The sequence below is a fragment of the Phaethon aethereus genome (assembly GCF_964289735.1).
Source record: "Phaethon aethereus genome assembly, chromosome: 3".
Lineage (NCBI taxonomy): Eukaryota > Metazoa > Chordata > Aves > Phaethontiformes > Phaethontidae > Phaethon > Phaethon aethereus.
The window spans coordinates 102,480,698-102,502,289 of NC_138576.1; the positions used below are offsets into that span (position 1 = coordinate 102,480,698).

General features: G+C 39.4%; 1 protein-coding gene across 1 annotated transcript in view; it reads right to left on the bottom strand.

Annotated features, from left to right (window-relative positions):
* EML4 (EMAP like 4) overlaps positions 1-21,592 on the bottom strand; it is a gene marked incomplete at its 3' end in the record, with an annotated part of 92,843 nt that overhangs the window by 39,060 nt on the left and 32,191 nt on the right. Inside the window, exons 3-7 of the mRNA XM_081998041.1 lie at positions 20,394-20,523; positions 14,618-14,791; positions 12,360-12,488; positions 9,225-9,250; positions 8,748-8,780 (exon numbers count right to left, since the gene is read on the bottom strand). Coding sequence (XP_081854167.1) covers positions 8,748-8,780; positions 9,225-9,250; positions 12,360-12,488; positions 14,618-14,791; positions 20,394-20,523 — 492 coding nt within the window. The remainder of the gene's footprint in view (positions 1-8,747; positions 8,781-9,224; positions 9,251-12,359; positions 12,489-14,617; positions 14,792-20,393; positions 20,524-21,592) is intronic.

The window sequence follows — 21,592 nt, forward strand, 5'->3', positions numbered from 1 at the left end:
TTAGAAAAGATCATTCGTTTGTGCAAGTCAAATTCTTGATTTAATACTGAGCTTGGTTCCACAAGATCAGTGCAAAATGACACCATGAATTTAGGATCAAGTATCTGATCACTGCTTAGAAGAGCAGAGACAAGCTGCAACCGAAATTTATACGGATGGAGGCAGTTGCACCTGTCGGACTCTGCAGATGAGATGTAGAGTCCAAGAGGAATTCAGTCAGGTCTTTGGCCAGAGAGAAGAGGCTCTCCTGGAGCTCAGGGCAAAGACTATCTTCAGGGCATTCATTCAGATACAAATTAGCTCTCTGAACTTCCCTATTAAAGAAAGAACATTTTTTTCTTTTATCAGCTAGCTGCATGTTATTCAAGATTACCTCTGAAGATACATACTTAACACACTTGTTAGAGAGACACAGGCTAGGTATAACTTGATTAAGCCTCTCCCTACAGAAGAGGAAGGATTAAAACAAAAAAAAAAAAAAAAAGAGACAACTGACTGAAAGATTTTGACTAAGACTGTGAATTTCCTTTTGTCAGAATAACCTGTAGGGCAGATAGAATATTAATGTAAAAATCTTTTGAAATACTAGAGAGGATGGCAGCATATCAACAAAACCATTCTCAAACATCAACTAATTGCCTGAGGCCCAAATTCTTGTAAATGCAAGTTAAGAAAACTAGTGATTTAACTCTTTCATAGCAGAAAAGCTATGGCTCAAGTGAATGCTCAAGAGCATTAGATGATCTGTTTCTTTCCTGAATTCTCACTATTTCCAGGTACAAAACAGCATGTCCAGACTTCTTTTTCTTTACTTCATCTTTTAGAAGAAAAGAGCCTTGGTCATCTCATAACAGATGTGTAGGTAATGGGGTGCAGGGGAAATAAAGTCAGAAGTTTTAAAGAAAGTGGGTAAAAAGACCCCAACAAGCAAAAAATCCTCGACAATTTTATCTATTAATTCTCTAACCCATATAAAGAGATGTTGAGACCTGACTACCCACTGTGCAGAAGCATTTAGGGGAGGGAGGCAAGGGGCATGAGGGAATATCTGAAAGGACCTTGGCTTTTGCTAAGTTAATTAATCCTCAACTGCAGACTTCCCGTGCCTGCTTTCAAACATAGATCAAACCAACCTAAAAGTACAGTTGCAATTCTGTAGATAGCACGCCCAGGTGCCATGGTTTATCCCTGCCACACAAAAAGGAACAGTTCAGGCCCAGGGTTGCTACGAAAGGCAGCATCACGTGTATGCCGCGCTCTGCCTTCAGGGGCCAGCTCTTCACCGGGAACAGCTGTAGCTGCTTTTGTGCAGCTCTAAGCTCAAATTCACAGCCCTTGCCAGACTGTGCTTGGCTCCACGATAATTCACCTCTGGAGCCTCAACAATCTCTTTGCACAAGTGCCAGGGGACACAGGACCAGCACTCGCAATTTTTGCTCCCAGGATCAGCTCAGGCTTTTATCAGCCTCACATGGGAGACCCTCTGGGTGTGCTGGACCTAAGCAGACTCCATGTAGGTCTCAGCTCTCTGTGGGATCCCCAGAGGTCTGGGAAAATCCTTAACTCAGCCCCAAAGATGCAGAAACATTTGATCTGACTACACTGTGGCCCCAGTCAGCTGAAGGGACACAAAACCTCGCTGAGGAAGAGTGACACCAAGACAGAGCCCAGTGACTTGGTGAGGGCTCACCTAAAGCTGGATGTGAGCACCAGTGAGCCATGAGGCTCTGCAAACCTATGTCATTGAGCTGGAGGGACCTCACAGCTGAGCCCAGCCCAGCCCGACAGACACACAACATGTCCTCCAGTGCCCGTTCTCTGCCTGCGTCACGCTGGTTTTCACTCTGATCAGGTACTGCAGCACTCGCTCTGGACTGCAGAGACTTGGCTGTCACTGGGATACACACAAATATGCTCTGTCAATTTTGGAATACCATCCAAAAACCTCCTTCTCCTAATAGTTGGGAACCTCCCAACTTCCAGGCGACAGTAAAGTGTGGCCAGGTTGCTTACTTTTTGTGCACGTGACAGCATGGCTGCTAACTTCAGCACAGGTCTGCTCATCTGCTGTCTGAAAGTGCATCAGGTGAGCATGAGAACAGCAATCATGCCCTTCCTCCTCCCAGCCTTCCTTTTGCAAAAATAAAAACATCCAGCTATTTAGTTCTCTTTTTGTGTGATAAGGTTTCAGTCTGTCTCCACACCACCACAAAATTTACCTTTTATGATGGCGAGTGGCTGTAAGCGCATGCAGTGTTACAGAGGAGAACCTACAGGGTTCCGATGCGTTAACATTTTCCATAAGGCTGCGTATCTCCATTAGAATTACTTACATCCTGGGACTGCATTTGCATTTTCATAGTAAGTGAGTGATTCAATCTTTGTGTGATTAACTAGCACACTGGAGCCCTTTTCCTCACTATTTAATTCTGGCAGACAACCTGTTTATAGCTAGCAACTCCTTGCATGTGTGAGACTGCACTTCAAATAATATAATTTTGTCTTATACTACTCCAGGCCTCAGGAACATCTGGGTCTTACTCTATCAAAACCCCAGCTTCCGCTGTATCAGTTCAGTCCCTCAGCTTCATGCCATCAATTGAATTCCATCAGTGCTCCTACTTTCCTGTGGCAAGTTCATTAGTGTAAACACTAAGCCAAATTGGTCCCAGGAGGCTGCAGGCAGACTTTTAGCAACCAGAGTATCTACTGCAGGTTCTTTGAAAGTTTATAGCCTGCTAGAGGAGAGAGGAACAAATATGTCAGTGAAACAAGGTGCTGATACTAAGAGGGAACCCTAGAAGCCTGCCTGATCTGCAAGGAAACAAGTGCATCTTCTTCACTGACCATCACTATAAGCCAGCGTATTTACCTTGCATGCAAATACTGAGAATTCAGGACTAAAACTGGGGCCAAATAAAAAATTGTAGACAAACAGTAGGTAGCGGCTGAAAATTTTTGGCAAAGACTCCTTATATCAAAAGGAGATACCCATTAAAATAAATGAGCTTTTAATCAGGGTGTATTAAAAAAAAAAAAAAAGGAAAAGCAGCACAAAGGTAACAGCAAAATTCAACTTCAAACCATGCCAATTAATTTACTCTCGGAAGAAAGTTTAAGACCCAGCAACACAGGGAAAGAAAGCTGGAAGGCAATATCAGTGGAAAACAATGCAGGTGAGAACAGACAGCAAAGATATGGCAACACAAACCATATGAAAGGCTGAAATTACTGCTTGCATGAAATCAGCACAGAAAGATTCATGAAATGACACTTAAGCAATTTATTACTTTCTATGAATCATATTCCCAGAGGAATATGGAAGGTTTTAAGAGGAAAATAATAAAAGTAATAGGAACTGAAAGGAGGAGGAAAAAAAAGATCAAAGAAGTCTTTGTAGATTAACTAAGAAATATCTACATAGAACAGCAATTCAGGAGACATGAAAGCTACTGTTTAGATCTTTCAGAAATTTGAACACAGTGACATAACAAAACCAAAATCCTCCTGGTTTCCAAAAAACATGCCTCAAAGTGAAATCATCAAGGAATACACAGTAGTTTCCTAGAAGCATATGAGAAGCCCTCACCCTCAATTACCAATTTCTTCAACAAAACACTGGAAGAACATATTTCATATCACACTATTCCTCATTACTTTGACAGATCCTGAGGCAGCCCTGCAAGTTTGTGCTGTAATTAACTGCTCTTCAGCTAGCAAGTGTATGCATAGTGTATGCACAGTGTAAGTCTAATGAGCATATAGTAGATTTTATATATAGACACATATACACACTTACACAGAGTAGGTAATAGTGAATAAACAACAAAATAGATTATCTGTCGGCATGTTTATAAGTTTAATTCTTAAGGAATCATTATAATAATTTTATCTTGCAAATTTTTGTGACTATTTTTCAATAGGTCCCACTTCATCTAATTTGAAAGAGCAACATGGACTGATGCATCAAAACCCTCAACTCAGTTCTACTTGTGTTTAGCATCTGAATCTTACCCTTAAAGTGAATTACAAGCAAACGAAAAACCCCGAAAGACTCCAACGAGCTTGGCCCAGCAGAACTCTCTAATAAAATACAGTAAACTACCACATCCAGAGTACATTTATTAATCTGTCTTCACCTTCTAGTTGCTTGACCAGTGAAGTTATGCTTTTTAATACTACAAATAGCTTCTTTCCCACAAGCTTTCTGCTTTCAGGCCTGTGTCCAAGAACTCTGTAGGACCACTAACCTGAGGGACAAGAGCTTAGAAGCCTGTTTCTAATTTAAACCAATGCTAACAGCACAAAGACTAATACAACCAAATTCAGTCACCGTGCCCAGACCACTACATTTTAAGTTACAGTGGAATTAAAATGCGGCTGCATGTCTGCCATCTCTCGCTCTGAGCCATGTGTCAATGCTTGCTGAACCTGACAAGCAGACATGCACTGTTGTTATTGAGCAGTGGTGCAATGCAAACCAAATAGTCGAAAAAAGCAGATGAGACGAGATTTGCCTCAGTTTGGAATGATTTTACAGCTCTGCCTTGTGATTTCATAACAGATCTTTGGTTACTGATTTTATATAACTTGCTAAGTAAATCAGTTAAAACCTTGTTTTTGCATGTACTGGCTGACATTAAGAATCTAGGTATTAACAACAGTTACTATTTGCATCGAAACTACTCAAGTTTGATATTAAATTCTAGGGGTTTGTTTAAAAAAAAAAAAAAAAAAAAAAAAAGGACTCCAAAAGGAGTACTGGACAAAAACAAGCTCAAGACCTAAATGCTTCCTGCTTAAATAATAAAATCCTGACTTCACCAAGAATCAATGATAAAAACTCCCTAATACCAAATTGTTTTTCTGACAGTATCTATGGTTTTTAATAATATGCACTGTGCCTGCATGAGAGCAAGCAGCCCAATAATGAGAGAGACTGGGTCTCCATTTGGCGTCAGGTACATGAGCACCTTCAATAAACATCCAACAGAATATCTGTGTATGATAAAAAAACCTGATCTGAAGTAGTTACTGAATTTTGTACTCTCAGTGGACCAGACACACTATCAGCAGGGTAAATTTTTCCAGTGTGTGCTTCACGATTGCCCTATTCTGTGACGCTAGAACTATAGCGCAGTTAAACTAACAGAAGAAAAAGCACTGGAAACTAATAACACACAATCTTAAAAGAAACAAACTTAGGAATGCAGTGAATGTTTTTCATTAATTCTTTCACATATGGTTTTTATTGCCATCGCAAAACGTCTGAGTGTCTCTTATTACTTTATAGTAAGTGAACAAGTGATTCATATATGGAGCTGCTATCACTGAAAACCAAACTAAAGCATGGAATCTCGGTAAAAAAAAATTACCTTTTGTCTTAAAATAAGCCAAGCCTTTGGCTTCTGGGTATAAAAATATTAATGCTTTATGATTAATACTTTAAAAATGTCACTGCTGAAGTGAAAAGCAAGATGGCTTTTATAGGCTATTATAAACACCTGCCGGTAAAGAATTTAAAAGACTAACTTTAGCTAGTGTCATTTTCAGGCTGTAGTAAGCACCCGCTCATTTCACCCATAGCTTTGTTGGATTTTCACAGAATTTTAATACCTCCTTAATACTGGATTTTATTCTAAAAAGGTTGTCCTGGTTTACAAGGATGAACAAACAAATGTTCAAAAATAAGCTGAAAAGCCTAAACCCAAAAATCCCTCCAGCAAACGTCTGGAAGCGTGTATACTATTGCCTTCATTGTACTGGCATCACCGAAGGTAAAGGCACTACGGGAACAAAACCGGGTACCGGGACAGGAGGTACGTGTCGGGCAGCGCTAACACGACGGCCCTGGCACGGTGCTAAAGAGAGGGAAGTGCCGCGAGCGGCCGCCAGGCTGCGGCTCCGCGGGGAGCTGCCTGGGTCTTGCTGACATTCGGAGGCCACAACTGTAGCAAAGCTCCCCCCAGCAAATTCAATTCAGATATCGAAGCTAAGGGCCCTTCACTCCTGAAGCTCATCTAAGGTTCTGACTTGCTCCTCAAGACTTTCACTTTTACAGCTAATACATATTATCAACAGAAATCAAAGTGAACGGGCACGGATGGTCACAACACAGATAATATTGCAGTAACTTCTGCTGCTAGGAAAATAAGATTCCAAGAATTAAACATGCAAAAACATATTCCTCTACATTTTGTGGTACTGTACTACAGTGACGTGTTGCAAAGCAGTTTCTTTAATAGCTGAATCAGAAAAAGAAAACTAAGTGATTCCAGGATGTTCAAACCTACACAGAATTGTCATCTTCCACCCTACTATCCCTTGCAAACACCTTCTGCTATGATGAACGGCAAGTTCCCTGTGTTTCCAACCTTATTTTATACGTGTACAAACACACCGACGTATTTTTACATAGATTTCCTTCGAAGCTGGGCAGTTTGCACACCAGCAGTCTTCCCGAGAGCCGTCCTCACGCAATTTCCAGGATGCGCGTTGAAACAACCCGTAGCGCCGGGGGCCCGCGCAGTGTTTCACGTACAGCCTAGTGAAAGGAGCGGCTCAGGGGAGCTGTTGTACCTTAACTACCGCCATGCTAGAGCCTGCTCGCCTCTAGAGGCAAAGGCTGGCAAGCCACAAGGGAGCGTGAAAGCAGCTGTGACTTTTCACGCCTTCGGGTTGCAGAACAGGAAGGTCCCATACAAACAGCAGGAGCAAAGGCTACCCCTCATCCCCCCTGCCCAGCCGCACGGGATTCACCTCCAGAAGTCACGTTAACCGCCTGTGCAACTCTTCAGCTTTCGGACCAGCTGGATCAAGGCGCCAAGTGGAAACTGGTTTATTCATGTGGCAGCTATCGAGGACAGAACAGGCTGAAGTCACCTGCCCCGAACAGAACGTTGCACTACGGGGAACTGGCTGAGTATCACTAAGCTTATACTGGAAAGGATGGGGGGGGGGGGGGGGGGGGGGGGGGCGGGCTCTGCAACTGCAGTAACTAACAAGTGGTCACTCCTGGGGCAGTAAACACAACACAAAACCTAATACAACCTTACATACACACGCAGACACATACTCTAAAAGCTGTCAAGAATACACTCATTGGCCCATATAACAAACAAAAAAAATCTTCAGAAGCTGAATCCTGCTAATTGCAACTTTATCCATGTTAAACACAGAATGATGTTTTGCCACTATACATGTTTAAAATGCTAGTAAATGCATTTTCTATGACAAGACTTTCTCTCCATCTTCCATAAACGTGAGGCCACTGGCCATTGTCATCTGCATCATATTTCTCTCTCATTCCAGTTGAGCTCAGAACAGACTATGACACGACACACATGGAAGGTTCGCGTTCATCATCCAGTGAAAGCTCACATCATCTGCAGAGTAACCCAACAGACAGCAGGGTACACATCGAGGCCACTGGAGTTATAGCTACCAGGATGAGAGAACTGAGGGATGGCCCATTCTTGGCAGAGCACGCAGAATTGTAGAAGCACATTGTAAGGAAAGAATTAGTAGTGAAGGTATTTTAGCTGTATGCAACTTGGTTTTGTGAAAAGCTGTGTTTGGTAGAAAGGGTATTTTTAATATAACAGTTTTATTTAATTCTTGCAAAGCTAAATTGCAGCTGGTGTGGACACTACTGATTAGTTTTCTTTTTAAAGTAACCATTGCTGCACACATGTACCGTTCGGCAGTTGATGTTAAGCAGCCTGGCATAAAAAAACATTTCTTCTTTGTTCCTCCTGATCTTTACGCACCCTCGTTCACTCCTATTGTCTTTGAAGGATGCTTTTGATAAGAATCAATCAATTTAGAATATTTTTAATCTGTAATTTCTCTATGAATTAGAAAAAGATAAAGCAATTCAAGTTGATTTTGCTTTCAACTGTATTTTGCCATATTAACTTCCCCCCCCCCCCCAAAAGTGTTCCTTTCTTTTTGAAAGAAAATCCAGAGAAGATCAAAAGTAATCAAACTGTGTATAACGTAATCTTGCTTACAGCGCAGAATTTGGACACTACAGATTTGTTAATTAGCAGCCAAAAAGCACGAGACAGAATCTCTGTACATAGATCTATGTTGTGTACAGCATGCACTTGAGTTACATGCTTTAGTTTTGAAACTGCATGCTTCAGTACGGTTTGCAGGACATCAAAGCAGAGTAGTTTTGCGACATAAGAAGTGGGTTTCTGTTGTTGTCAGATCCCACCAAGTTCAGATAGACTGCTCCTTTCCCTGTTTGAACGAGCCAGCAGCAGGTAGCCACAGAATGCAAGATTCATCGGTGCAAAGACATACACTTTAGAAGACACTCATTTTTCATTTTAGGAGACTGTATTAAAACCTTCAGTCTCTGTTCTTGTCTAATCAGTGTGCATATGTTGTAATATTGGCAAGACAGAAAGCTGAGATAAAACAAATCTTTTAGTTGGCAGTTCTTAATATTCTGATCTCTTAGGCAACAATGCAAGACTTCTAGAACCTTACTTGAACACACACTCCCCTGAGGAAATTATGCACATAGTAATTTATTTTAGACTACCCCCAAATAATCCCCACATAGACTGCAATGTCTACATCTGTATTTCCATAGTAAGAAAGTCAAAATAGTTATTTGAATGCTCACAGTTTTAAAAAGATGATGCACTGATGCTCTTTGATGGTGAAAAGCCAAATAAAAGATTTGTGAGAGCGCTAAATTAGAAAGCGACCAAAGGGCATAGCTTAATTCTTACCTTGGCTGTTTTTTTCACGAGTTGACATTTTTGCTGGTTATGGGACAGAAATAAAATATCTTAAAACTATTTCTAAAGTCTCACTCACACCTGCTTGGATGAAGACTGGCACATAGGTCAAAACTTTAGACTTTTGTTTTCATAACCTCTCTCTATTTATGCACATACTTACACAGAAAACAATCAAAAAAGGATTTTTGTTTCACAGAAGTAAAAGGAATCCTCCCACCACCCACCAAAAATTTCTGTCTTTCCTAAAGATCTAAGCTGATGAGACATTTCTCCATAATTTCAAAGATCCTTACACATTTGGCCAGATGAATTCTTGGAATAATTATTAATGCCATTTTAGCTCTATATCCCTGTTTCATAAGCATACATATGACCCAATGTATTTATTTACAGGAAAACACTATTCAGTCAAAAGCAAATCTTTTCAACTTCATCCAGGATTGAAAAATCAATGTTTTTATTTACCTTGGCTGACAATGACATCTTTGTGCCTAGGGAAAAATGCAAAATAATATTGTTAATAATACACTAAATGCTTATCAAGCCAATACCATCTAGTTCTTACACATTGTTGCATTTGGCAATCTCATCAGATTCTGCGTACAGTGTAACTGTAGTACAGGATGCTAAATAACTAATCTTGGTCACCAGAGTGCATTTATTATTTTATACAGTTCACTGTATCTTTCAACTAACTTAAAGTCTTTGGCCCTGTGGCAAGGGTTCCTAAGAATTAGTGTGACAACAACAAAATACAAAAAGTTTTTAAAAATAAATTCTGGAGGGTATATTCCTTGGGCATGGAAAATTCCATTTTAAGAGAGCAAACTCGTTAATAACCAAATGTTTTAAGCTGCCAAGCACCCTCAGGCCTGCATGCAAAGCATTTAACACCTGTCAAAATAACCTGTCAGCATGTGTACCGCCAATTTTTCTAGGAATTAACCCTGTTGGACACATGGATTAAATGTAAGCAAATTGCAGTTTTATTTAAACTGGATCCATGCAGCATTACTGGATTTACAACACAAGTCTTCAAAGGAATGCAGTTGAGACATCTCTTCTTGCCAGAACCAGGAATGAACTACTCGCAAAAAAAAAAAATCAATTCTTTTTTGTGAAGAGGGAAGAAATACTAATTTCCAGCATCACAGCTACTTCTTACCAGAGTAACACTCCTTGACGGGAGAACATATTGCATAAAAAACCCTCTTGAATTCATTTGAAATTCAGCAGGAAGGTATGAGTGGCATCCAGTATTTTTAGCTGGATGGAGGTCAAGTTTTTGTAACAGTGACAAAGGGTCAAGCATATGCATGAGGAAAGTCATCTTCAGCTATTGGTAGAATCACCCTTCACCACGCTGCCAAATGACAAATTAAAACTGGATTCCCAGCCTTGCCTGAAAAACACTGAGTGATGGGCTGCCATGGGAACACTCTTCATTTCTTGCTTTATCAGAGTGATTTACAGCTCAGTGCTGGCTTAAAGACCGAGCTTACTGAACAAAGTTCATAGCCTGAGCTGGTAGTGCAAAGCACATGCAGAACATTTCTGTCCTGGCACCCACATTAGGGGATGAATTCTATTCCCTTGCACAAGACTCAGATAACTTCAGGCAGATTAGGCCAATATTCCTTAATTGGGAATGACAAATGCAATATAACAATATCCCTTTGCACAATACAACCAATTCTTTTAGAAATTAGGCACCCAGGATGTGAGTAAGAAATGAGTATTAATGTGTGCTCTTGAATGCAAATACTGCTTTTATTATAAACCTAAGCATAAGAGCAAGGTACACAAACAATACAATACCCAATCTTCAATCAGATGATGGTCTATGATTGATGATGTTTGAAGCTTTATTTTTTTGCCAAATACTTTAAGATACAACAGCTTCAATTTGCAAACAGACAACCTCCTCTAACAAGAATTAATTCTAATCTTTCCTTGTCCACTTTTTTGTTAGATACCTGCTTTTTTTTCCTACATTAGAGACTGTGGAAGGGCAGCATTTAAAGTCTTTTAGAAAATAAGCGGAATCTCATGAAAATGAAACAGGATACCTCTATTTTGACCATGCCTGAACCAATACACAAAATGACAATAAAAGTAAAATTTATTTTTATCATTAGCAAATTTGAAGAATGTGGCACATTGTGAAAGATATTTTAGCAGTATAACAAAAACCAAGAAAAGAAACTTGCTAAGTAGAAATCAAGACAGAGGGTTTTTTCATTCCAAAATATTATCTAGCAGTACCCTGCTATAATCTAAATTGCCAAACGGCTTTTAAATTCCAACAGTGAAAACCAATTATAAACAGAAAAGAAATACTTGCAAAATAGGTAACCCGTAATCCCTCACACACAGCACTTCACTGCTCTGCAGAACTCTTCAGGCTAAGCATAAAGTTTTTAGTAAATGTGCTGATATCAACACCCATGATTAATTTAAGATGCTTTTGTTCTTCTCATTCCTAGGAAAGAAGGAATGCAGTTGCACCCTCTTGACTTTAAGTATGTATTTGACAGTCTTACAAGCAAACTAAGGAGAGCACTACAGACACGATCATAAAAAGACTGGAAATTACTCTGAAAGGTCTGAAGAGTTTTATTTGTCATAGTGGGAGGGTTTTTCAGGTAGTTCTGCCTTGGAACAGTTAATGGCTATTTGAATGAAGATCAAGGAGCAAATGTATGAAATCTGCAGACACCATCAAGCTGGGAGAAGCCGCCAGCATGCTGGAAGAGATCTCGGCAAACAGAGGACTGGTCAGTCCAAAAAGTCAACACAATTTCAACAAATACAGCAAAATTTCAACAAAGTCAAAAAAAGAAACTAAGCGTGTGAATATGAAATGGGAAGCCCCATTGGCAAAGAGTACCGAGGACACGAAATGGGTCACAATAGGGGTCTACAACATGGAGTTACAGCAAAAAGCAAACTCTTGTCCCTGTGCTGAAAGGAGCAGGAGAAGTAACTACTCTCTGCTATTCATTCCTGGTGAGGCCTCCATTGAAGACCACGAACTGAGAAAACCTGCTGCTGAAGAAGAGCACGAAGAGCACCTCCTAAAGGTGAAGCTGAAAAGAAGATCCCTGCCTATTATCTAGAACTTGCAATCGGGAATCTGTTAAACAGTTAATTTGAGAAACCTACCTGAAATCATGAAAGTATATTCTTACTATTACAGTCTAGTTTAGAAAAACACATACTATGTCAAATCCAGTAAATTAACTTCACAGAAATACACCTGCATTTTCAAATCAGTTTTAGTTAGGAAAAAACTGGTTGGAAGCTTCACAACAGTGGCATTAAGCCATAAATCTTAACTAATAGTGCATAATTCCACTAATCCAAATGGGCAACATGTAAGTACATATACACTCAAATCCTGCATTCACATTTTATAATCATTTTAAGATTTCACAGGCATCTGGTGTACCACATTGTCAGGTTATGCAAGTAATTACTCCTGGTAAAAACGAAGATGCAAGTGGTCTTAGCATATACATAAATTCACTAAAATTATGTAATTTCATAATATTTTGACTCTAAAGTTCGCTTGCTTTTATGGACCAAACTGATACATACTTGTCTGCATTCTTTGCCACTTTTGATATTAATTTAGATGTTGATGCTACTCTCAGCAGCTTGTTACGACTGTCATCTGAACTCTCCCAAGCACTGTGAGGTTTTTCAGCAGTCAAGGATTTCTTTATGCTAGAAGAAACAAAAATATATTTTAAAATGACAAGATAATAAGATAACAATAACTGGAACTGGTATGCAACTGACAGATCAAGCAGCAGGAGACAAAAGCAGAGCTAGGTCTTCCTTCAAGCTGAAGCATGAAACAGGAAAAAAAGATTAGTCAAAAAGTTCTAACTGGATGAATGAAAACAATTGAGCAAGACAGTTGCCAAATGTTTTATCCATTCCTTTCCATTTCTAAATGTTCTTATATAACTTGAACAAAATAACTCTACACTTCATTACTAAATTGCTAACAAATTACAAAAGTGGAAAAATGAGGCTAGAATGTATTAGCCTTAAAGAATAAATTATTTTTAAAAAAATCACTTAAGAAGGTAACAGAGAAAAGTAGAATCTTCTTCCCTGGTTAACTGTTCGCCAGCTTTAACACACTGATTTCTGAGGTAGAACAGTTCTATCAGATTACAGTTTTATACAGCTGTTCTGCAGATAGCACATTCTAAACCACATTCATGGCTTTAATCTTTTTGAAACAAATATCTGCAAAGTTCTGGCATGAATAAGGCAAGCTAGGTTTGGCCCAATACTACAGAAAATTAAATCTGTGAATTCTGATACAATTTTTCAGCAATCTTATTGTAGCCAATTTACACTAATGGGAACCTGCAAGTTTTGCAGTCACTAGTTCATTAATTTCACACACATCTTAATCACAGAAAACATGTTCAAAAGTGATCTAGCCCAGTTCATTCTTCAACCAGCTGATTTGGAGTCTGCATGTGTCCTGCTAACAGTATCATACTTCATCCTGTCAGAAATGCTTTTTGCAGGAGTAAGTCTTGAACTGCAACCTTAGAAATGGCAAGCTCCTTCCACAGCACCTCAAGAGGCTGAAAGGTCCTGCGACAAACAAGTTAATCAAATCAAGGTAAACCACTAGGAGACTAAAAAGGCATTTATTTTTTTCCCCCACACTGCAAAAGATTAGTAAGCGAGACTTCAGACAAACACCTTCGCAGTGAGATACCAGGCAGGAGAACAACAGGCCACAAGGTCAGCTTCAGACAACTTAAGGGTTTGTGCAAGACATGGAGACAGAGCCTTTATGGAGTGTTATAACATGCATCAGTCAAGTGAAAGTTTAAATATTTATTAGAGCTGTGAATTCAAGCAATGCAAGACAACACAATCTTGTGAACTACCATAAATTTCAGAGGAATAAATTTCATTAATTTAAGAGTTTGTTTCATTCTCCTAAATGCCAAACAGTAATAGAAAATTTCACACCTTCCAAAACAGCAAGGTGACAATGAACCAAAAACAGAAAAAAGAAAAAGAAAACACAGTGATCTGCATAGTTTTGAAACTCAGAAGTAACTGCCCAAATCCATTTCCTTAACTTTAAAATGCCATTTAAAAAAAAAAAAAAAAAAGTACCATTTTTTCCGTGCCTAATTTCCACAAAAATGAGTAGGAACTTACAGGCAATCCCTAAATAAACTTCTACTTTCACTCAAGTCAAGCAGTTCTATAATTTGGGTGCAAAACCAGAACTTCACTCATGTAAAGAATCAGAACAAAAGTGAAGTGAACCACCCTGCAACCTAGCAGGAATTGAAGAGAGAAGGACCACCAAAAAAAAAAAAAAAAAATCCAAACTGCAGTCACTTTATAGAGTAATTTGGGAAAAAACTCCCGAAGAAAGAGTTATAATGATACTAGTATATTTAACAAATGCTGTTACAAGATGTAGTAAATGGCAACGTTCAAAATACACTCCACAATTCAGCTATGTCAGACAAAACCTATCAAGTGTATTTTGAGAAGGATCAAGTCAGAGTCATCGTTAAATATTTTAGAATAACAACTGATTAGAGGTAATCTACCCTATTAGGATTTCTATCACAGAGAACAAAAAACTCTGTAATCTTAAAAATTACTCAAAGAAAAATTGCATTTTTACATATTTGCTCTGTTGCAATGCATGTTGAATGCATCTTTGCCTAGCAGAAAAAAATTCAAACATTTATTAACTTGATCATGAGATTGGAACTATTTCACATGACTTGTTGTCAAATATGAACTCAGTATCATTACAATCATTTTCTAGGTCTGTACTGTGGTAGTGTGAAAACCTTTTAGCTGGAGCAGAACTCTTGCTTTCTTGAGTTTGCCTGTGTGTTTGGAGAGTCTGTGAGGAGGGCTGGGGAGAAGGTGATGCTTGAGTTTGTGGACTTTGATCATTAGAATGAGATTCCTCTTTTTTTTCTTTCTGTCCTGGAGGTTTTTCCTTCTTTTTTTCTGTACCGCTGTAAAATAAAGTATAACATGGGGGGGAAAAAAAAAGAGAACAAGCAAATAAATTAAAAAGGTGGGAGAAAATGCCCTCTGTGAAAAGATGGGAGAAGCATGTAACAACTTACTATATGTAATCACCAAAAGAACACTTTGATTATTTACTCACTCTCTTCAGGTTAGCATATTGCTGAAATAAGATTTATTCACAAGCTCCAAAAATAAAAAAGGTGAAGGAGGCATGGGAGATTATTTACTTAATTTTACTACGCAATTGTACTAAATTTACTCTGATTTTAAAATGAATACGACTTTGATTTGAGGATGTCCTTTATTCGCCAGTGCTTCCACAGCATTCAAAGCTGACACAAGCTGATGCACCACGAGTCTACCTTGCCTCAGAAAAAAAAAACATCCTCTGGTTCAGCTCACTGACTACCTTCCCGTGCTGCCAGCCCAGGCTCAGTGCAAGCGGAAGGCAGGAGTGTGACTTGCACTTCTCTCCGATTAGCCTAAGGCCACCATGAAACTGTACCTCTCTCTCTGTATTTCGGGACATGTGTGGTACCGCTTATCTTTGCGCTGTCACCGAAAGCGTAAAACGCTGTTGCTGGTCCCTGGGCTGCACCAGAGTTCAAAGGAAATCATCCCTGAACACTCACCATTGTTTTCATCCGTAGTTGACTAACATCAGATTGTCTTGCAGCTTCTTTAATGCCTTCAGTAAATGACAGCTAAGAACACATCTTTATTTCCACAGTGCTGTTTTTATTAGGTTAACATTTGAAACAGCTTTAAATACCTGTCATTAACAACCTTAAATTCATTAAGAACCTAATCGAAGGTCCACTAAGTAAACAGAAAGATTAATTAAAAAGCTCTTTATAAAATAGCACGCTTTACAATATAATGAATCACACAAACAATAGCAGGACCTGAAAGAGAAGAGTATTCTGTAGTACATGGACTATTTCTTTCTTAAGGTGAAAAAAAACAAACAAAAAACTTCCAAGATAAATTTCTCAGTGAACAAACAAAGCAACATACAAACACCAGCTAAAATGGAAAAATAAGTATTTTTCTCTTATGTTCAAAGTAACCTGCAAAGGGCAAAAGAAATATTATCTTTCTGAAGGGGAGAAACCAGACTCCTATTCCCCCACACCAATTCCCACGCCCAAACCCTTGCGTAATCTTAAGTATTTGTGTTTCCATTTACCTTTTCCAAAAAAACCAATGAGAAACAGTAAGACAATATTCAAAATAAATGAATAAAAATGGGCCCCCAATTTTAATACAACATTCATAGGACCCTCTTTTTGTTTCATTTGTTATTTCAATTAAAGTATATCATCTACCACTATGACAAAGCCCTCAACACTTTTGAGTTGAACTTTTCCAAATGCTTCCAAAGAAGCATGGAAGAACAGGTCAAAACATGAAAAATAATATAAAACCCAAAATACATTTATAAGGATCACTCAGGATTTCCTCTATAACCCTATTAACTAGTTAAAAATGTCAATATAATCCATCAAAGTTGCGTCTTCTTTTCAGAGAAACAGATGAGGAAAAAAAATAGAAAGAGCTTTCACATTTCTTGAGGGCATATATGTGATCAGAGAGAACAAAGCTTGAAGAACTGTGGGTTAATAATTTATAGCCAGAAGTCCTTAACTGACTAGAAGTATAAAAACATTATTTTTTAAACCGAAGACTTAGCTTGCATTGCTGGATGCACAAGCACACTATGCTATCTTATTCTTTTCACAGTCTGTAGCAAGAAATGCAGTATAGCGAAATAAAGTCTCAATCTCTTGTCACTAAAGAGAACAAGAGTCTCTGTGTTCCACTCCAACAGGTACACTCAGAGACCTCTGCATTCACTTTCCCATAAACGCAGGACTGCATACAATGAAGCCCATCTAGTAGGACAGAGATTTTTTTTTTTGTTTTGTTTGTGAGTGTTTTTTGGGGTGGTGGGTTTTTTTGTTTTTTAAGAAATCATCTTTCAGGACAACATGCTTCCAATTTTCCCTTTCACTCTACTTGGGGATTTCAAAATACAGTCCAGCAAGAGTAAAAGAGATGAGTGAAGCAGAAGAGACAACACACAAACATAATGACTTCCATTACTCCAGCTTGCAAGTCTACAAAGAATGGTCCTACTTGGTCAGAACAATGGCTCACCTGGCACCATGTTCTGTCTCTGATGGTAGCATAAATGAGTCCCTCAGTGAAGTCATTATCTGCAGTCCCTTTCAACGCACTTTTTGTAATATCCTGTTTACAGTGACACACAACAATCCTGCAATTCACCTCTGCGTTCCTCCAGCAGGCTCTGGTGAATGCCACCTGCTGACAGCAGCATATCATCTAACTTACCATATTTTCTGTGTTCTTACTTAAACTCATTTAGCTCATCTGATCCATCTCCTAGAAATCACAGGTTCAGTGTGGGAATCTCTCCAATGTCTTCACGGAGCTTGTCAGCTGTGGACTATCCATTTCACACCTTTGCCGTTAGGTCCACTCCTTAACTTCTCTGTTGGGCCACAAGAATCACTGGGCCACTCTTGGGTTCTCTTTGGGTTGCAGCACAAGGTATACCCTGGGTTCCAACACAGTGCTTTTATCTACTACCAGGTTGCAAGTGGGCTTCTTTTTTTGACTGCCATTTTAATTTGAAAGTAATTTATGTAGATATGTGGCAGTCTGGGTCCTGAATATCTTTGTGCTGAATTTATATGGTTTGCTCACTTCTGCTAAAATCTTCAGCTTAATTGTATTATGACTGGGTATTACAGAGTGGCTCTCCCACTAATACCTCTTCAGCTAGGTCTTGTGCAACAACTGAAACCAAATCAAAGCCAGCACCTTTTCTTGTGGGTTTCTAAAGACTAGTTGTTCTGGGAAGCAGTCATTTAATGCATCCAAAAATTCTTTCCAAATCCCAACTCGATGAGGCATTTCTTTGGTCTACATGCAAGTAGCTGAGAGCTATTACTATCTGTCCTAATTTAGCAGATTCTCTAATTTCACTTAGCACAATGTTTCATCCTTTGGACCACAACACATTGGCAGCTACTGTGGAGGGTGGTCATTCTGAAACATGGAAGACTATTCTTACCGGAAGCTGTTTTCAGAAGCATGTTTAGTCCTAAGGAACATGATGAAACAGATCTCTGTGACAATCATCTGCAGTACGAAGTACAAACCTGTTTCCAGCTCTGGTGATATACAAGGTATGCAGCATGTTTTTTGTTATCAAGTGTTTCAACACCTCTATCACAAGTCACTTCCAGACTATAGGGATGAAATTCTCCCAACATGTACATGACTTCATCTCTGTCAATGGGACAACATCTACCTGTTGTTTGTGCCACGTTCCTGGGCTCTCGTTTTAGCAATAGCTGATATTTTAGCGTATTTGTTGAAATGAGACGTGTTGCTGCTGTGCAGCTACTGAGCCATCAGAAATGTACAATATCAAGACTGCCCGAAACAGACACTAACCTTCAACAACAATAACAGTTTGGACACAAGTAGGCCTCCTGTTATTGGTGACTAGATATATGGCTACATATATTTAGAACATGAAAAGCTACAGGCAAGCTATGGGATCTGTTTGGTAACTAAAGCATAATTCTACATCAACAACCAACCATGTCACCTGCTGCTCTAGTTCAACCTCCACCCTGAAGGAAAGCCTGGACAAGTTGGCGTGAAGCATCCCACAACCAGCTGATATTCTTTGGCCTCCCTCCTTTTCACCATGACAAGAGTGTTAGAAATAACACGCTTACCATAACTTTGTTAAGGAAATGGGACTACTGTTGACATTCATTAATGTTTCTACCAGGAACACTACTGGGTATTGAACAGTCTTGCTGTTAATAAAAAAACACAGCCTGAGATCAGACATTGTCTTTCACCTTTCTCAAGCTGGTAATTTTACAAAAGGGCAAGTTTATTTTCTTCCAAACACCAAAAAATATCATGGAAGAACATATAAATACAGGAGAGTGAAAGGAACTGCTGAAAAGATAACTAAAGAGAGGACCTTGGTTAATAATTTAGAGCCAGAAGTCCTTAATTGACTACAAGCATAAACATTATGAGAGGTCTTCCTAAAACAGGGCTTGGAAGAAGGGAGTCGTGTATCTTCAGCTGCACTGAGAGCACTAAAACCTCCCCTGGACAGTTATTTGTGGGCCGAGGGAGAGCTGCCCTCTGCGTATTAAGGTTTTCCTCTTTGGGCCTATCCAGGTCTCCTTTTAAAGACCTTAACTCAGATGAAAGGGATGCCGGCCACTCCACTCTGCTCTTCTTCTGCAGTCACGTGTTGAGCAGCCAATGAATCAAGAAGGTGATTCAGTGCAAATGCAAGCCGAACACCACGGGAACCGGACTGGCTCTCGTCAAAGTGCCAAGAGGCACAGGGGTAAGATTAATGGAAAAGTGCTAACTAAGAAATACGTTCCTGCAGGAATGTCTTTTGTGCCGGTGCCTGTCACACTAGTAAATAGAGACATATGGTGATGACTTTCTGATTTACTGCTGAAAAGTAAACATAAGGATTCAATAGAAAGAAAGATATGCAATGCTACATGATGGAGAAGAGCAAAGAGCAGGGCATTACCCTTGCTTTCCAAATTCCAAAGGGCACTAAAGATTTTTCTGCTTTGTTCTCATACAGTTTATATTTGCATGCAGCATTTTTATTCCCTGAATTATATCCTTTATTCGCTGAAGTGTATCCTTTCCCTGTCTTGCTGTATAGCACAGTATTTACATCTACATTAGAAGATAAACCAGCCACTAGAGTTACCAGAGTACTCTACAGAGGCCAAGAATTTGTTCACATAATTTACCGCAGTTATACATTAGTGTATTCTCTGCCCTATGGCTATATTTAGCAGCCTGTTCTTCCCAACAAATAGGAATAGGTGCAAAACCTACTGATGAAAGAAGCCCTGCAATCACTAACAGACTCACAGAAGAAAGTAGTTATGCAAACGCTTTGTTTCCTGTATGCAGCTGAAGCCATTACAGGGAGGGAAAAAAGGTATTGTTTGGTGCTTCGCTCATTTAACTTACAAATACTCAAGCAGCATTATTTCTACACATTTCAGCTCCAATACAGATGTTCTTCACAGAGACTAAGTAGCTACATTTTGGGTTAAGATTTTCTACACAAAAATGTAAACTTTCATCTTATACAATTCACTATTGTTTCATAGCTATTTCGTTATTGCCTACTATTTACACCCCAGACAATGAAGTCAATTTTATCCTTTCATTTCCTTGGAAAAAATAAAGATGCAGATGAATACCAGAAGGAAAGGTTTTCCATTTGTACTGGAAATACATTTGCCCGCTCTGTCCCTTAGTGAGAATGCATTTTGGACACTATACACTACAGAAATACTCTCCATTTATGAATTCTTTTTAGAACACTGCTGTAAGCAGCCCAACAACATGGTACACCTCAAAAGTTTATTTGTGCCTTACTAGACTTCAGGAAGCTCTGCTGAGGATCATGCAGAAATCAAACTCTTGCTCTGTTTGTTTTTAAAAAAATATATAATATCAATTTTAATAACAAGTTGGTACCTTTTTGCAGCAGATGAAAGAGTTTCTTTTCTGGCAACAGAAACAGCTGAACTGTGGCTTGTTTTCCTGCTTCCTGTACTCCCATTAGTTATACAGGACATGGAGATAGCTTCTCGCAGGCTTGGCTGACCTAGAAAAAAAGGTAATATTGAAGAACACAAGGTTTTACAGCTGTATCCAAAGATTCATTTCAAAACCCAAAAGCTCTCAGATGTGGACCTGGTATCACATGGCAGCAGTCCCAGCAGTCAGGGCAACCATCTATCTAGCCTGTATCCAGTGACACATATTCACGAAAGCCTTAACCTAGGCAGCTGGAGACAGGAGGCCTGGGACACGAAGGCAGGCAAGAATATGCTCTGACAGGGGTCAGCTTCTCTACTGCCATGCTGCCAGCAAATCCTTAAATTCAGCAACATGCCACATTTCTTTCCAGTTGTGATCCACAGGGAGAATTATAGTTTACAGCTAGCCTCGGGAAGCTGGTTAGCTCCAACAGCTGTGGGACAGCAGTTCCGGTTGTTTCAACTCTGTTCTTCAAAACCATCACAGCTCAGATACCACATGAGGTTTGTTGCTTTCCATTTGTTTGTTTTTTTTACTAAAGTTCAAAGAAGTTGCAGACAGAATCTTTCTCTATACTGAAAGAATTATGAAGTTATTTAAGGGTTGTGATTCTAAGGATTAAAAAAATCAAGTTTTTCAGCTTGTTTTCAGCTGCCCTTTCCATCCTAAAAAAGTATCGACCTTCGAGTATATGCACTAGTTATTAAGTTTACTCCGTAGAACATCTGCCACATCCAGTGAACATCACAGACTCCCTCTGGGGATGAATCAAGACTGTATATGTGAAGAAGGCTGTTGTCTGTCAGATGCCCACTTCACTCATTGCAGAAGTTTGAAACTATGCAGTGAATGTGGGAGGGGACTGCAAGGAAGACGGGGGGAGCGAAGGCTCTTCTATTTAAAGAGCTGAACGCTAGCCTGGCAATCGGCTCCCAGATCTGCCTCTGCCACAGGCTGTCAGTGAAATACAAGGCATTTTACTCAAACCTGACAATTCACCCCTTCCCGGTAACTCTCCTTTGTGGTTCTCTCCTCTTTGTGTGCTGCCTTATTTCTAAGATCTTACTCAGTAAAGAGTTTTGCCCCCTGCTCCGCACAGGTGCTGGACTTGTGCTTTTCCCCCTCTGAAGCAT